Source organism: Merops nubicus, unplaced genomic scaffold (genome assembly GCF_000691845.1).
Source record: "Merops nubicus isolate BGI_N331 unplaced genomic scaffold, ASM69184v1 scaffold595, whole genome shotgun sequence".
NCBI classification, from domain to species: domain Eukaryota; kingdom Metazoa; phylum Chordata; class Aves; order Coraciiformes; family Meropidae; genus Merops; species Merops nubicus.
This window is the reverse complement of record NW_008610118.1, coordinates 8,831-26,535: the sequence shown is the minus strand read 5'-3', so window position 1 is coordinate 26,535 and position 17,705 is coordinate 8,831. Positions and strand designations below refer to the sequence as shown.

Here is a 17,705-nt window from a genome sequence, read left to right as displayed (position 1 = left end):
AAAAGGACCTGGGGGCATGGTCAACACTTGGCTGATTATGAGCTAGGAGTGTGCCCGGGTGGCCAAAAAGGCCAATGGCATCCTGGCTTGTATCAGCAACAGTGTGGCCAGCAGGACTAGGGCAGTGATTGTCCCCCAGTTCTATTGAGGCCACACCTTCAATACTGTGTTCAGTTTTGGGCACCTCACTACAAGGACATTGAGGTGCTGAAGCATAGCCACAGAAAAGCAGCAAAGCTGATGAAGGGTCTAGAACACAAGTCTTATGAGGAGCAGCTAAGGGAACTACTGGGGTTGTTTAGCCTGGAGGAAAGGAATCTGAGGGGAGACCTTATTGCTCCCTACAGCTACGTGAAGGGAGGTTGTAGTGAGGTAGCTGTTGATCTCTTCTCCCAAGTAACATGTGATAGGACAAAACGAAACGGCCCAGGCTGTGCCAGGGGAGGCTTAGATTCGATATTAGGAAAAAAATTCTTCACTGAAAAAGTTGTAAAGCACTGGAACAGGCTGCCCAGGGAAGTAGTGGAATCACCATCCCTGGAGATATTTGGAAGACATATAGATGTGGCGAGGTACATGGCTTAGTGGTGACTTGCTAGTGTTAGGCTGATAGTTGGATTTGATCTGAAAGGTCTCTTCCAAGCAAAATGTAGTTCATAATATCTACTTTTATATTGTTCCCTTCTCTCCCTTTTCATGCAGTGTCAAAAAAAAAAAAAAAAAAACCAACAGGAAAGCATTTCCAATGCATCATTCTAAAAATATTTTTTTTTTAATTAAGGGAAAACATAAGAGATATTTAGTAGAATAAGAAATAAGAATATGAAAAGGTTTTTAATCCAAAATGTTATAAAATTTTAAAAAATATAGATGATGCTTAGTTGAAAGTATTACTGTGTATTAACTATGGAATTACATAGATGAATAATAAAAAGCATGTTTCAATGCAATAATATCTTTGTGTTCTACTGGTTTGTTTAGTTACTGACAATGAACTCAAGGTTCTTTTTATTGGCTACTCCGTTTTTTTTTGTGCTTTAAAGGCATTTCTGATGGCTGAAATGAGAAGGGCATTCTACAGTATATTTCAAAATAAAATTAGGAAGAAACTACTTCCTTAACAAAACAATTTTCAGTTGATGTTATGGAATAATACTGAGTTCTTTAATTTTTTTTTTCCAGAGAAAATGTTAAAAAATTTAATATGGAAAACATTTTTCTAGAACACCTGCAATTGAAAAGGTTTTAAGTGACTGCAGTAATCTCTCTACATTTCTTTTAAATGAATACTTGTGAAGCATATGAAAAGTGAAATAACCATTATTTAACTGTAACTTACTAAGCCATAGGACTAGGTAAAAAACATTAGGCCATCACTGGTTCCAGTGGGCTATTTTATTGGAATTAACTTGAAGCGGTTGTACATACCAGACTATCCATCTTCGGGACATATTTAAGTGTTATCATATAATCATTTGGGAGATTTCCGACCTACAATAAACAGATAATAAAAGTGTTACTGCTGGCTAGACAAAGTAAGACTGAGTTTCCATCACTGCATTCAACAAAATCTATAAAACATTCAACACAAATTTTCAGAAACCTACCAGGTGCAAATGCTTACATGCTCAGTTTCCTGTGGATCTCCTGCTAATTCTTATTTGCTCACCGTTGAAGCATCTTTCCACACCTCTGTGGATCCAATCTCATCATGTTCAATGCTACCAATTCCCAGCAGAATTAAAGTCAGTAATGTGGTGTGGAGAAATAATCTGAGGTTACTCATTACTGCAGAAGTTCAACTGCATTTTCATCTTTAAATGGCATGTCTCGAAGTTTTTACATGAACATTTCCATGCAACCCAAACCACAGGACCAAACAACCTGTAAGCCTTTTTCCTTCAGATAATTTCTAACTTCAGCAAGCATCTGAACATAAAAAAAAATACTGCCTGCCTTGTGCTTAGTTATGCACCAGGTCATAAAAACACTTGAACACAACTGTAACTGTGAAGCTGTGCCTCTTGCAAGGTGAGCAAGTTAGTTGTATCATGGCAGCGCCCCCGGGCAAAGAAGAGCTTCCACACACGCAAGCTGAGTGTGGCTTTCCAGATGTGAGTGAATATGGGGTGTGCTGAAGGCGGGACCAAGAGTGGAAGAAGGGTTCTCACTGAATTATACAATGTAATCTGGCACAAATGGGATCCAACACTACCGTGAGATGTAGTAGTAGATCTAGGGCATGTGCTAAGCGGGGAAATGAAGATGGAGACCCTGCCATGATCCACAACCTCTTGAAGTACTTTTTTCAAAAGGTTTATCGATATTATGATGCTTCGTAATACAGCAAATCTATTTTCTTGTGCCTCAGTGAAAGATTCAATTGACATTTCTCATCCTGGTTTGAAATAATTTTGTCAAAAGACAAGCACATACATAATTGCTCTGGTGAACCAGAATCTATACTTTGTTCAGCAAAGCATTTCTTCTTCTTTGGGTTAAAGATTACTCTGTTATGGCTGCTTTTTATTCTGCTGCTATAGCAACCAGCACAGTGATTTTTATTTTTTTTCCTATGCAGTTTTTAGGTAGCACTTTGTTTGATACAACAGATCTTTTTTCTTGCTAATTTTTAATTTAATTAAAATTTAGTTTCAATTAGAAGTTAAAAAAGCAACCACAAAATGTTATGAGTCTAGAAATTATCAAGGACAATATTTATGCACAGTCATTCACTAGTGAATTCCAAACATTTCTTTATTTAAAATGTGTCTTTCAATTCAAGACATGTAGCTTTCTTGTACTATTTTAAAAAATAAAGCTTTATACAAATTATGATGGAAAATTCCTTTCCATAGATTAATTTTCTTTTAATTTTTATAGCTATGGATTCCCAAGGCAGCAGTTGAAGTAGTGCCACTAAAATTCTCTACATCAGCTTCTATTTATTTCGGGGAGTTGATTCAAGATGTGATAAATACTGAAAAATATTAGAATACATTTCTTTTTTTCTTTAGAGCATCTGATTTATTCTAAGTCCCCATCCAGAATTTTAAAAATATTTCCTCTTCCCCTAAAAACATCCTATCGCCATGACACATTAATAGGTGATCCAGCTTCTTTTGCGTGCCTAGAGAGGTAGAATTAGCAGCACTTCAAGGAGCAAAGATAGCAAAGATGGTACTGTATGTGCAAAGTTTTCCATACTCACTCTAGAGGGATTCAGTACTTAGCAGTGTCAGCAAAAGCACTGCTCTTTAAGAAAGGTCACTGGAAGATTAAATTTGTTCCAAATCAATGAACACTACAAGAATTGATATGCATTATGTATACAATCTACTTTACTGGCATCAGAGCCTGTCAAGCACTTTTCATGCACAGTTAAAAAAAAAAAAAAAAAAAAAAAAAATGCAAGCGCCCAAGAGCTCTTACAGCTTCTCAAACAAAGCCAGAGAATACAGCTCAGCCTCAGATATTTTTCTCCTTGACAGACTGTGAATCAGAAAAGATATTTTTGAATTTACTACTAAAAATGGAGATCGCTAGGGGGGAGGGTGTCAAGCACAAAATATATACCCTGCCTCAAGACAAAACGACTTGTTAAAGTTTTATTGATTAAACTCCACATGCCAGATGCTCTGCTGATGGTAGATGATGAAGCTCAAAGCAAGGAAGTTATATTTGTGTCCCAGTTGGACTTCCCAACTCATGCACAGAAAATAGGGTAGAGCCCCCGATGTAAGAGTGAAGGATATGTTTATACTATATCTCTGCATCTTGTACTCTCTTGCTTTCCTGAAATGAATCTTGAAATTTTGTTTAAGACAAACCGTCTTAACCACCAAGACTACCATGCAAAACCAAACACTTGTTTTTCAACTGCTGAAATGATCCTGAAATGAATGAAAGGACCTCGTGTACCTATCCTGTGTGGGATGATGAACTGCTGTGGCTCCCAACAAGGAGCGGGGGGAAAGAGGGCTCTAAGCTGCCTGAACAAAGGGGAATGAAAAGAAACTGTCCTTGAAACTCTCCGAGTCCCTGAATGGCTTTTTTGGTTCCTGTATTCCTTAAGTACAGTGACAAATTTGGGGGTAACCAAACACCTGCCTACACAACTTTCCTTGGTTTAGATAAAAGTAACAGTTTTAATGATTATGGAGAACACCAACTAATGCTCTGGGAAAGTAACTATATATAAGTATATATAAAACTAAAATAACTCTGCATTCTAACTAAAGTGCTATAAAAATATTCCCTGACTTAGTGGGGGTGTGTGGTTGTAGAAATCCTATCAGGATCTGAGAGGAGATGAAGAACAGAGAATCTAGACTTATGTCTTTAAATCCATACAAAACCAACATTATGTCTTATATAGCTGTACCAAAATCTCAGACTGGGGAATATAAGATTCCTTTTGACATACACAGGTCTGAATATTTCATACAGCACTGTTAACATTGCATAACCCAAATTTACTTTTAAAATATGCTCATGGTCACATGGATGGGGAGATGAAAAAGGGATGTTGTAAAAGCAATTTGGATTCCATAAACTACTCTTTCATCAAAACAGCAGAACAGAAACAAAACAGCCTATCTCTTTAGTTAAGTGCTTTGAAATGAGGGCTACTGCTCTTGGAAATTCTCTTTATTTTGATTGTTCTGAAAATGTTAAGGAGACAAGCATAGATATCATGATTTGTTTTTTTTTTTTTAATACACAGATCAAAGACAAAGTAAGACCCTAAAGTAAAAATTATCATTTATTGTTGTCAGTGATATCTTTTTTACTCTGAGGCATATGACAGGAAAATAAAACTTTCATTTTGGCGACCACTTTTACCTCACATTTCTCTATTCTTCATTCCCCTTTCCTGTTCTCTAATGCCTCTGCATCTCCATTCTTTGCATCCCCAGCTTTTCTTTTCCTGCAGGAGCTTTCACTTTCTCTCCATCATCTCTGCAGTCTGCTCTACCTTATCTTCTAATGAAGCAGTCAATAAAATCCTCATCCTTTGGCTTAAGATGACATGCTAACAATTTCCATTCATACTTCTTACAGCCATAGTGGCAGATTATTTGCAGGATATCAATACCGGATCATTTTTTATAACCCCTTCACTCAGGAGTGTTAGATCCACTTAAAAATAAATATAAAATTTTGCAGGGAGTGTAAAGCACACATTTATAGCAAAGACGTAAGTTGGAAGCAAAGTGTTTGAAACAATGTGTCTCAAACAATCAACCTAGCCAGTAAATGCTGACTATTGTTTAGGCTTCCAACACTCAAAAGAAAAAAAAATAAATGAAACAAGTAAATAATGGAATTGGTGGTGAATATCTTAGATTCTGTTAATGGATGAAACCAAAACATGTAGGCACATTGTATACATACTGCACAGCTTAGTGAAAATTCTACTTATATGTTTGATGATCATATTTAACAAACATATGTACAGATTCCTAGTTTGTATGCAAAATCAGAGCCACATTTACAGCAATGTAGCTTTCTGCTGACTTACTATGCTGACAAGAACAATGGGCACAGGCTTTATTGACAGGTGCTGCAATTACAGTTTCAAAATACAGAACATTTGCTCATCAAGTAATGTGTTTCCCTCCAGACATCTTCATTAAAAAAGAAGCAGGAGTGCAAGTGATTATGCAGAAGGAAGATTCTCTAAACACTTTTGTTCTCTATATGTATGAAATGATGTTCTTTTAAAGATCTCACTATTAAAAAAAATAAACAAAAAATGATTGTTCTGCTGTCCTTTGCTTCTTAGAATAATTTTACTTAGGACATATTCTTCCTATGACAAAATTATATTATAAAGATTTGAATAAATTTGATCTTACAGATAATAAGCAATTTTTGCCTGAACAGATACCAGCCTGGTTTGGTTTTAGGTTGGTTAGCGCTCAGAAGCCTTGTCGTTATTGATTGTGCTCTTTCTGATTCTAGCTTCTGGTATGAGTCTCATATCAATCTAGTGAAAATCCAGATTAACACCACTGAAAATAAGTTGCACCATACATCTGTCCTCAGTTTACTACTTAACACGAAGTTGATTAGGCAAGTGACTCACATTTTCAGGCACTGCACAGTGTACCTTATTTATTCTCCAATAAGCTTGGGCTTAGTAGACATCTCTGGTCTATACTCACAGAAAGTGTTGATTGAGGCATGTTCTTCACATAATCCTAGAACACACTACAGGTCATCAGAACACAGCCGCAGACATGCTCGGGGGTTTCCTACCAGTAATATAGAGGGTTTACAGAACTTGGAACAAGAAGCCCAGAAACAAATAAATTAAGATTAGGTTGTACCAAGCTACAGGCAAGAGGAACTGTGGCAGGGAACTGTGGCACTGTTTTGCAAGTGAACTGCAGTAGAGGTAGGGAAGAACAGAGTAAGAAAAAGAAGAAGAGGGACATATATCCATGCTGCAAAAAAATTTAGCATAAGAAAAACAGAAGGAGAATTTGCCTAGAATTCACGAAGGAACATCCTTTCTGTGGTCACAAACAGAAAAACACATACCATGGAAATAATGAGGGGAAGCTAGGACAAGAGAGCAAACTCAGCATGTGTATAGACATCACAGGCAGTGTTAATAGTGTCTTTGAAGACAAAACCAAGACACTTGCCATTGATAATGAAAAAAATGATGGAAATTAGTAGAAAATATAGTGTCAGAGCAGCACATTAATATACAAAAGGGCAAAATTATAGAAGGCAAAGCCAGAAAAAGATTTTTCAGTAGACAGGATTTTTATCCACCAAGAATTTGGAAGAAAATGAAAAATCTATGCAAATATTAACACAGATAGACAAAACAGGGATACAGAGTTTCCTCAAAACATTCTCAGATGCACAACTCAAAACGAAGAGAATCCAGGTGTTTGGGCTTTGTATTTTCTCCAACCAAAATTGTCTTTGAACTTGCTAGTTAACTTCACTCAAATTTTGCATTTGGTAGAGATCTGAAAGGTATGGGTGTAAGTCAGGAGGAGGACTGTACAGCATCTTTACTGATGAATGGCCAGAGGAGCTCAGCCCCATGCCATTGCTCAGGCTTGGCAGCAACAGACGCACAGTGCAACCTGCACAGTTGGCAGAGGTTCTCTTCCAGGATGAGCAGCACATGCACCAGAAGAGTCACCACACACAAAGTTCTTCCTGCCCAGCCAGCAGTCCAGCAAAAGAAGATATAAATTCAGCAAGAGCTCAGAACTTTGCTCAAGTAGGCATCATGCCTAGGGGGCATGGGAGGGAACTAGCAACTGCACTGGATATGAAGAACTAAGGAGGGGATGTGGAGTGTTGGGTATGGAAACAGTGCTGCAGGGATACATGCAAGAACTGCAGTTGCTAGACTAGTCTGGAGGAAGACGTTGGAACACGATACAGAAAGTCACAGTCAAATTAAACACTAACCTAATTTTTATGATATAAGATTTCTTTCATATTTATCTCAAAACCAAAGTGTGACTGCTAAGGCTGCAAGCAAATTATGGCAACCTATATTTATACATTCTTGAAGTTTAAACTGTACAAAAGGGAAAGTTAGTGTTTGTTCTGAGGATACATAATTGACTAAAGTTATTGCTAACCCTGTACTTGACAATTTCACCAGCCCTCACAGGAGGTCTGCGGTTCTGTCATGCTTTCAACAGGTTTAAATCAAAGCTTAATATGCTTTCAAGAGATGAAATATTACCTTGCATGAACATGCCAATACTTCAGAATTCTGCCTAAAGGGACTAATGTGAAGCACCAAGTATTTGCGTAGGACTATAGAGCACTTCCAGAAATGTACTTTATTTGCCAGTGTATATAACAATGCCCAGAGAAAACAAGTTAAGAACACTGCACTGACAGCAAATGCAAGGGAATCCAAATTGATTGATAAATTAACACTAGTATTGAAACTGTTTTTCCATAATGAAGCCATAATTTTCAGCTCAAGTCAATATGTAGATGAACATATGTTTGTTAAGTGTTCAGTAGATACTATTTCTTAAAAAGTTTGGGGTTAGATCCTACACTACTACAGCTTAACATAATCACTGACTTTAATGGTGTTAAATACGAATCAACTTCATAGAAAGAGATGCAGCTTTTCAGGTTAATGCAGTGCTCAATTTAGTAACAGTTAAAAGTCAGTTCTTACATGAAGCTCTGAGTCCTTCAGACTTAAACTGAAGTTACAGCAAGTCCACTCACAGCTAAAGGCTGCAAGAGCTGTTCAATCATTATCTTCTTGATCACTACAATGATGTCTAATATCACCCTATTTTTTTACACCGAAGGTTAAAGCCATATGGTTCATTTCAGTTGTGTTTGCTGCTAGTCTTCTCCATGCAAATCACTAACAGAAAGACAGTAATGTTTCACCTTCATGGGAAGCAATCTGATCCCAGACAATGTTTGAGTAAATCAAGACATTTGACAACTTTTATGGAAGGAATGAAAATATATATATGTACATTCGCTCCAGCTTGGTCAAAAAGGTAATCTCTTCAATAAACTCTGAAACTTTTTTCTGAATATGTCTGAATATTCTCCAGTCTCTGCAACAAAGGTTTTGATCAAGTGACAGATATTGATAGATTTTATTTATTTTTTTTTAATATTCCCCTGGTTCTAATACAGATTTGCTAATTTTGCTTTAAAATGTAAGTGTCACAAGTCACTTTTGTTTAACATAAACAATAATTTAAAATAAAAGCTACTTACCAATTTTGCAATGTCATTCACATCATCTGTCACTGGATTCCCGCAGGAACTCTGGGCTTTGACAAGAGGATTAAGCAGGAGTAGTTGAAGACAAAAGCAAGCGATAATCCAAGTCTATTTATTAAAAAAAAAAAAAAAAAGGAAAATAACAAGAAACCCCAAGTAAGTAATCTCCAAAAGTGAAATAACAAGAGATTGTAGTAATGTTTTTCATATAGGTGTAGCAACACTCTTCATCTTTTATGAGGACATACTCATATCACTATAGTGTAATCTTCATGTCAGGGATCCACAGAAATGCACTTAATTCATCTTTTCTGGAAGCAAGTAAGTTTGGACTAGTAATGGAAAACCTGGTACTGAGCCATCAGATAACTTGTGCAGGATCCTGGTTAGGTGAGTTTCTGCAAAGTTTACAGATATCAAAGAAGAGAGAGACAAACTTTGCAATGTTCATCATCAACATAAAGCTAAATACTTGTCGGTAACCTGATAACGTATTTGATAAACCTCTGCCTCTAATGTGATAATGAATGATGGGGAAAAAAAAAAAAAAAAAAATTATACCAGACCACAGCAAGATAAAAAGAAAGTTCATAACCACAGCCATTACATTTGGGCAGTTAAACTGGAAGCTAAACCAGAGCAGCACTCTGCCCAAAACCTGAGATCTTAAAGCAGCAACACTACACATTTTCTCTAAGTGGTGTGCCCTGGTCTCTCAGGAGCAGCAGCTTGGCTTGGGCACTATGTTCCCCTCCTAAATCCTATTAGGAACAGCAACGCAATGTACCCACACAGGCTTGTGAGGCAGCCAGAAAAGCACCAGATAACTAGCTGCGATGCACCTGGGTGTCTCCTTGGCTACACTGCCTGAACTTCCTTCCCTTCTGCTGTTCTTTGTGCTTTACTGGTTTCCCACAAAGCCCTGTGCCAGATTTAAGCTGCATATCTTTATTTCCAGAATGTTAAAGCATTTATGTTATAGATAATCAAAAGTTGCCTCAGGTTGTGAAGCTTCTTGTGCCAGCTGACTGCAGCTGTCAGCAAGAGCCGATAATGGTGTACACTTACTGCAAGTATGGAATTTGCCTGTGCAAGCTCCTGAGCCTCTGTGAGGGCAGGACTGAGACCAGAATTTGCTTTTGCATGATCCAAGATGCATCTCAGCCCCGTCTGTTCCCTGTGACAGGTAAAGAACTCATTTCTCCAGACTTGCCTTCAAATACTATTCAACCTTTCAATTTAAGACCAAAGCAAACGAAACAACATAGATGAGGCTCTCCAGGAAAGCAGAGAGAGAAAAATCACACATTTAAAAGATTATTATTATTATAGGATCCTAGAGAAGCTAAGAAAGCGTAATGATAGAGAGTGCTTAGGAGCTACATTTACATCATGGAACAGTGCCAGGCACTTTGCTTAGGGCTGTTAAAAGACAAGTAAATCTCTCTTTTCTATCTTATATATCTTAAATCTTGTATGTATCTGACATCTCAAGTAAAACTGGTCATTTGTGCTTTCTTAGAATATGACTTCCTGACTCATTTAGGTAAAACCAGTGTGGGTTACTGCTGGAAAACACAATCCAACCTCCTACTACTACCTCTTGGACTGGCACTGGTGAGATGGTTTATCCAGCTGTACTAGCCATACAACTTCAATTTTTGTTTTCCAGTGCTATTTTTCAGGCAGACCAACTTTCTGATCCAGGTAGCTGAGACAGCAGAAATGCTCAATTACACATGGGACAAGCCAGGACTACCCATTTCAGTGGGGCCTGCACTCAGCTTTCCTTAAACTTTACCCTCAGACACCATAGGAATGTGATAATGGGTAGACTTACACAGAAAGAAATAAAAAATATTGAGAAAAGTACACATTCAATATGCAGCATGTTTTTTGAGAATGGCCCTTGCTTCAACAAAGTAGCATTTAGAAAGACTTTTAATTTAATATTTGTACAAATAATTAAAATGTGATAGTAATTACCTATGTGAAGAATTGCAAGTACCTAAGCTGAAGTTAGGTATTTCACAACCTTTCTTACAAAATCTCTGTATCTTATGCTATACGAAGCTTTGCAGTTATACATATGTGAACAATTCAAGCACTTGGGAGATGAAACAAAGACACTGAAAGGACCTTTGAGAGCTCCTTGCAGTGTCTAAGGGCTCAAAGTTGTTCAAGAACTACCTTTAAGTGGTCAGGGAAACATCCCCTTCTCCTCACAAACTCCAGAATCACAGAGGAAACCAAAGGGGACCTCAAGTTAACAGATTACTTCCCCACTGCAATTTTTGGAACAAAACTGTTATAGAAAAAGCAAGAACTTAATGACAATCAGCTCCAAAATGGACTACCTATGCTGCTTTCAAGAATTTCTTTAAAAAGTAATTCTGCTTTCACAGTTAAACAGTACCCTAACAGTTACACTCACTGGGGTTCAGGAATGTTTACCTGATGTGTTCTTTGGAGATGGAGTCCACACCAGAAATCATCACTTTCTTTATTGGGCTCCTCAATATTGAGTAGTAAGTAAATAAAAACAGGATTTGTTCACTGACTTATGTTAAACATTGTCCTGTAGCAGTGACACAATAGTCTAATAATCAAAAAAGTAACAAAACTCTTTAAACTGGAAATACTTTTTTTTAGATCAGAGTAATATTAATAAGCCAAATAATAGACAACAAATAAAACCAGAAATCTGATGCATCTTGTCAACTTTCGTACTTCTGTCTCTAAATACAACCCATACATGAAACTTAAAATCACTACGCGCTTAGAATTATGCAAATCAGTAATTTTCTCTTATGTAAATACTTTGATTTAAAAGCATAGTAATTTTTATAACTGCTATTAAAAACAAATGCTTTGTAAATTTTGAGATGATTTGAGGTTTTTCCTTGCTTATGTGTTCCCTGTGTCATCCAACAGGAACTGCAAATCTGCAAAATACTTCTAGTTTCAACATGCCTATTATCCAAAATTTTTTAATTATTTGTACTTATAAAATATTTATATTACACATGCCTACAGGCACATTGTATGTAAGGACCGTCTCTAGATCAAAGGGCTAAGCTATTTTGGCGTTATTTACTAATGACCAAACCTGCTGTTTGAGCAAAACTTGAATATACAATTAAATCAGGGACAGAACAAAAGGGAAGCTTAAACAACAGCTTTATAAAAAGATATTCCAGTTTTAACACTTTACTAAGCATAAATGAAAGTTACCCACACAGGACTCATAACAGATTTCCATATATAATTACTTCTAAGGTAAAATGGGATTTTCAAAGCTGGCCACAGGATTTAATCACACATCATCTACTAGCATTAAATTGAATATATATGGCAGACAGGAGGCAGACCTGTATGCTAAAGGGCCTCCTGCTATTTTGGGCTCAAAGTTATTCAATTGTTTTTATATTCTGAAATCTCCTAAATACTAAATATGTAAATTGGTTTTGTGAAAGGGAAAAAAAAAAAAAATTAGACTGGAAAGGATAATCCAAATTAAAGATTTCAAGCATACACTTTCAATCATTCTGCAAATGATTTTTACTATTGCCTATAACCCACAAGCTATAATTTCAGTTAACAGCATTTTAGAGGCTTAGCTAACAATCCAGTGTGTCGAAGACTATCCCTTCAGTTGCACATTGCTAAATAAGCCAAATATTGGGAAGACTGGACATTTCCAAATATCTAGTTTGTACTGATAACAATTCTAATAAGAAGTAGGGAGAAATCATAGGAGAAAAAAGTGGAAAAAAAAAAAAGCAGTAAGCACAAGGAGAGGTAGTAACAATACAGACGCACGGGTTTTTCATTATAAAATTTCTCACATTCAAATCATTTTAGCCACAGAATTTTTCAGCCCAGTTTCTTGAGCAAATCATCTAATTAACCACAACCCCAAGCCATAGCTACAGTAGGGTTAGCTGACAATGTGGAACACTATTCACCTTAGGCCAGGCTTCCCAAATTTATTTTTCCCTTCTGCTAATGCTGGGGTAGGAACATCTCTCAATATTGGCTCCTCAGGCAGTGTGTGCATGCTGCTCTGTTGAGGCACAGCATGTGAACTTCTGCCACACACAATGTTGGTTGCTCAGTCACAGATAGCTAACTTGATGTTCATACTTATGCCACAAAAAGCCTTTTTGTAAGACAGAAAATGAAAATAAAATAATTATTTTTATTTTAACCACAAACCAACCAGAAACAAAAAAGCAATAACTCTTAAATGTTTACTAATCTATTTAGTTATTTATCTGTGATAAAGTTAAAGTAATGGAACAATTGTCTTTAACCAATTAAGAATTTATTGTCAGTGTGGAAAAAAACTTAAAATTAAAGAAGAGTAATCCAACTGCCATTTTCATGGTACTCAGTGATACCTTTACCCATGCAAACAACAGTGGTAATTTTAGTACTCTAATTGGCTCTGCCTGTACATTGTTTAAATGCTAAATATTGCTCAAGGCCCCATAAAGTGTGTTAAGTGTGGAAAAAAAAAGGTCACCCACCAATGACCACCTAGTTCTGGAAACAGTGAAGAATTTTGGCAAGCACCTTTGGAACTGGAAAGGTCCCAACGTGCTCTAAGCTACCCAGGAGATGAATCCTGAATAACATGTAGTTGAATCATGTACACGGTAACAGTGTACACCCATCACTGTCCTTCAAAAAGCTGACACTAGTCTCACCAAAGACAGTAGCCTATCAACTAGGGTGCTTGCTAACAAGTGACAGACCTACATTAGATTTTCTCTAACCAAGGTAATTCCAGCTCATGGGAATTGGGATTTGTTTCTCTGATATCTACCTCCTAATTACTACTGGAGGTACTTTCCCAGCTATGGCTTCCTTGACAGAAGGGGCAAAATGGGAGTACACTGGTATTCCTGACCCTTATTTTTCAGAACATTTATGCCTTTTACACTGACAAGCCATTTTGTAGACAAAAAAAAGACATTTGCTGCACAGGCATGAGAACGTTTATGTGTATCCTTGTCTTACACATGCTTCTCCATCTGGGCACCCTAACTTCTGGGAAGCTCCCCAGTCAACATGCGAGTTTTCTTGAACATTCTCTTTTGTTCAGTTGACTGCCAAAAGGTTAACTCCAGCTCAATGAGTCACCCTGCCAGGGTAAGACACCTAAAAATCTCTGGATCATGCCCTACATGTTTTGTTATGATTACAAAAAGCAAATACATATTTTTCTAGTGACTGATACTATTCTTCATTTTCTTTAACAATAATGCATAGTAGGGAGTATGATGATAAAAGTAAATAAAATTCATCAGTAAGTATTAGAGTGATTTATTTGGATTCTGGTTTAAACAGAAACTCCAGAAATGCTGGTCACTCTTTTTCAGAGTAGGCTTTGGAGCGCTTTAAACGCAAAATATTAGAACACATATTAAGTTATTTACAAAATGCAGAATACTTGCAGCCCAATTCTGCAGATAGTATCTAAAAGACTTGAGTGTACTTCAGGGGGTAAATGGGAAGGAAATTAATGTTATTGTTACAGTCATAAGCAGGGAAAGCTGCCATTGCCCCCTACATTCAAATGAGTTCAACAGGCAACCTGCTTTCACAGCTATTTGATCTTCCTGTGACAATTGCACATTTACCTCTATCTGATGCTCCTCACCACAAAACCTCTTCCCCCTAACCTTTGCACACTCACTTGCTTTCTCATGGGGGATTCTGGAATGCCTAATGACAACTGACATGAACAGGATTTGCCAGCTAATTGTCCATTTGGTGGCAAAATGCTAAAGTGTCACTTGGTGGACTCCACCGGCCACATGCACTAGTCAATTGCTAGTGCCAAATCCAGATGTTTACGAACCTTGTTCCCCTCCAAGGCACACTGCTAATGAACCAGAAATAACTCTATTCAGGTCAAGGATAAAAATAGTGCCCAAGCCAGTTGAACGCTAATGCAGTGAACTTTTTCTTCACTACCTTTCCTTCAGCTAGAAGGAAAAACTGTTCTTTAGCTCTGCCAAATTATGCACATCTTTTTCCTGAGACAGACAATTTTAAGATACATGGTCTTACTATGCTGAGAAAATAATGAATCACACTATTCTTTCCCACCATCCAGATCCTGGGAAAACTAGGAAGCTCCTTAGACTATATGCCAGCTTCATTTCATGCAACCTCAGGCTAATTGCTATCATCCTCTACTCTTTCCAGTTCTCCTTGACAGATGCAGAAGCTCAGGCTGCTCCAGCCAGTGTGCTGCACTTAGGAAGGTGCAACCAAAATCCTGCTCTGTTTGGTTTGTGTGTTTCAGCTGGAACCAAGACAAACACGATAAGCAAGAACTGTAAATTGATATAGAGTTTGCCTTGCAAATCTATGTAATCCAGGTATTTTGTAATTACATTCAGTAAGCTACAAAACAGTGTTTTTAATGTGTAAAATTATCTATTTATTTTCCATCCCTGTAAAGATACCATTGTAAAATATTTGGCTGTTCTAAAAATGTTTACTTTGGCTCTTTAAAAATGTTATCTGTTCCATAAAAAATTTTGTGCATTTTTTAATCTCACTTGACAATCAGGGATGCAGACCGTTTCCATGCATCCTAAATCTATCCTGGATGACAGCCAGTTTGTTTAGTTCCCAAACACTGGGAAGTGAATTTACCAAGAGACAGGTAATTACATATGGATGTTGCCTCTGGTGCTTGTGTTAAGAGCATTCAAATAAATATTTACTGATAATCATCCATCAGATGGCATTCTAGTTCTGCAAAGAACCAGTTTTATGGACAAAAATGTTTGAATTGGAAGAAAAGTTAAAAAAAAACACCACCCAACATGTATGTTTAAAGAAATCTTACTCTTAAGTCATTATTGGAGATTATGAGGACTTTAGCATAGCCTTTCTAGGGCATATGCACTGGCAAGAGATATATATTTTTTTTCCCCTTCTTTATAAAGTTCCATTAGAATCATCCAGGATTGGTACTGAAATTTTATGTTTTCCTATCCCACTTCAGAATGATAAAGACCAACTTGTTCTCTTAATGGAGACATTGAGATCCAAAATACTTACAAGACCAGACTTCAGTTGACAACAAGACAGCCCACAAACTCCCAATAGTAAGCCGAGTACTTCCCATTCCCCCCCCCCCAACCCCCACACCCTGCTGGGAACTTATGAAAGCATTTTCTAGCATAAATCCAACGGTATTCTTAAGTAATTTAAAGGGGAAGGCTAAGTAAGATACAAGATTATCTTGGCAGGGAGGACAAGATTCTCACACTGTATGGAGGTGGATGATATGACTTCCTCAGGGAACGAAAAGCCATAAAATACTTAATTAAAGATTGGTTTTAAAGATCTGCTTCAGATGTCTTGCTTGATTGCCAAGTTTGGGGAAAAAAAAAAAAAATCTACTCTCTTGAGTATTCTTTGTCATTATAATGAAAATGCACACAGTCACCCTTTTTAATCTTAGACCTTTGAGCACCAGTAAAGGAAATGGAGTAAGAGTTGTTACAGAAATTCTGTACTGGATCTTTAACTCTTACTTGCTACAAGGTAGATGGAATTTCTCTGCTACAAAGGTTTGATCTGCTACAGTGTACCAGGAATTTGGGTTGTGAGAACTACTACACTGAGAAAAACAACCTCCACCCTCAAACACCCTCTGCTCCCCCCCTCCCCCCCAAAAAAAACCCAAACCACCACAGCAAAAACGTCAGGTATTTTGATACTTGGTATACAATAAAACTCATGTACATGATGAAAATGTCTCTGTCCTTCATTCATAGTATGACGTAAAACAGGTTAAGTGTATTCTTACTCTTTCATTCATATAAACTTTGATAGAAAGTAAACTACTATAAATCTGAAGAGCTTTCACTTCATGCTTCAGCCTATGGTAAGAGAAAAATCGGAAAAAAAAAAATACGCTTACACAAATTAAAATTTAAAAATGCCTAAAACCATTTCATTTTTTCAATCCTTTTATACTTTCTTGTATAACTAGGGGATGATTTTTAAAATAAAAATCATAGCCCGGTCAACTTGGTCTTGAAACAAAGACATGTTCTCAGAAAGACACTGTGCTATTTCTGAACTCTAAATTCCTTTGATAACAACCCTGATAGGCCCTGTATCTTCACACGGATATAAATTCAGAACTAATTTATCCAACCTGCTCAATATGAGGCCTTACTCCAAAAAAAGGATAATTTTTAAACACAAAGCAAAACTGGATGCGCGGCGCAGTCTAGATTAAATGTTTCATTCACCTACCTTAATCTTGTTATATCCTTGCAATTATGAGTTTAGATGCGATTAAATAAAACTGTTTCGATCTCTGGGATATGCCAACACCAGTATAAGCTTGGACAAAACCGAAGGGTGATATTTTTTCACATCGGTACTGTGCTACTGAAACTATTCATTTCCTGACCTGTTTTACAGCTGCTGTCTACATTGGTGGTCTACAAGAGCACTCGGGATAAGTTAAGAAACAGAGGTTGCATAAATTATATACTTTGCATCATGATAATGATCATTGGACTGAGGTGCAGCAGCTTTCCTCAGTTCCTCTGCCATTGTGAAGATCTCATCCAAGATCTGACCAACATCAGGTAAATGTGGTACTCTGTGGTCCATCCAGAAAAGCTCTGGCAACATTTGCTACTAAGCCAAATAGCAGTAACATGAATTCCAACATACAGGGATAGGTCTAGGCAGTCCTCCTACACAAGCAATCAAAAAACTGGTATACCTGGAGCATAAATCTCTTGACTGATTTGATTTGCCCCATGTATCAATTTTCACAGCCACTGTTGGGATTCACAACTCCTGGGTTAGGTAAGCTCCAGATAACAGTTCTGTTATATCCCACTCCTTTGATGCGGCAGACAGGTTACATTTGTAATAGGACTGGATAAAACCAAATA

At 37.1% G+C, this 17,705-nt stretch overlaps 1 protein-coding gene across 1 annotated transcript in view; it reads right to left on the bottom strand.

Moving 5' to 3' along the window:
- The window catches only part of KITLG (KIT ligand), a 33,399-nt gene extending 15,984 nt beyond the window's left edge, over positions 1-17,415 (bottom strand). The window contains exons 1-4 of the mRNA XM_008940782.1: positions 17,294-17,415; positions 16,595-16,667; positions 8,749-8,862; positions 1,429-1,491 (exon numbers count right to left, since the gene is read on the bottom strand). Of these exons, the coding sequence (XP_008939030.1) occupies positions 1,429-1,491; positions 8,749-8,862; positions 16,595-16,667; positions 17,294-17,415 (372 nt within the window). The remainder of the gene's footprint in view (positions 1-1,428; positions 1,492-8,748; positions 8,863-16,594; positions 16,668-17,293) is intronic.
- Between the last annotated feature and the right edge of the window lie 290 nt (positions 17,416-17,705).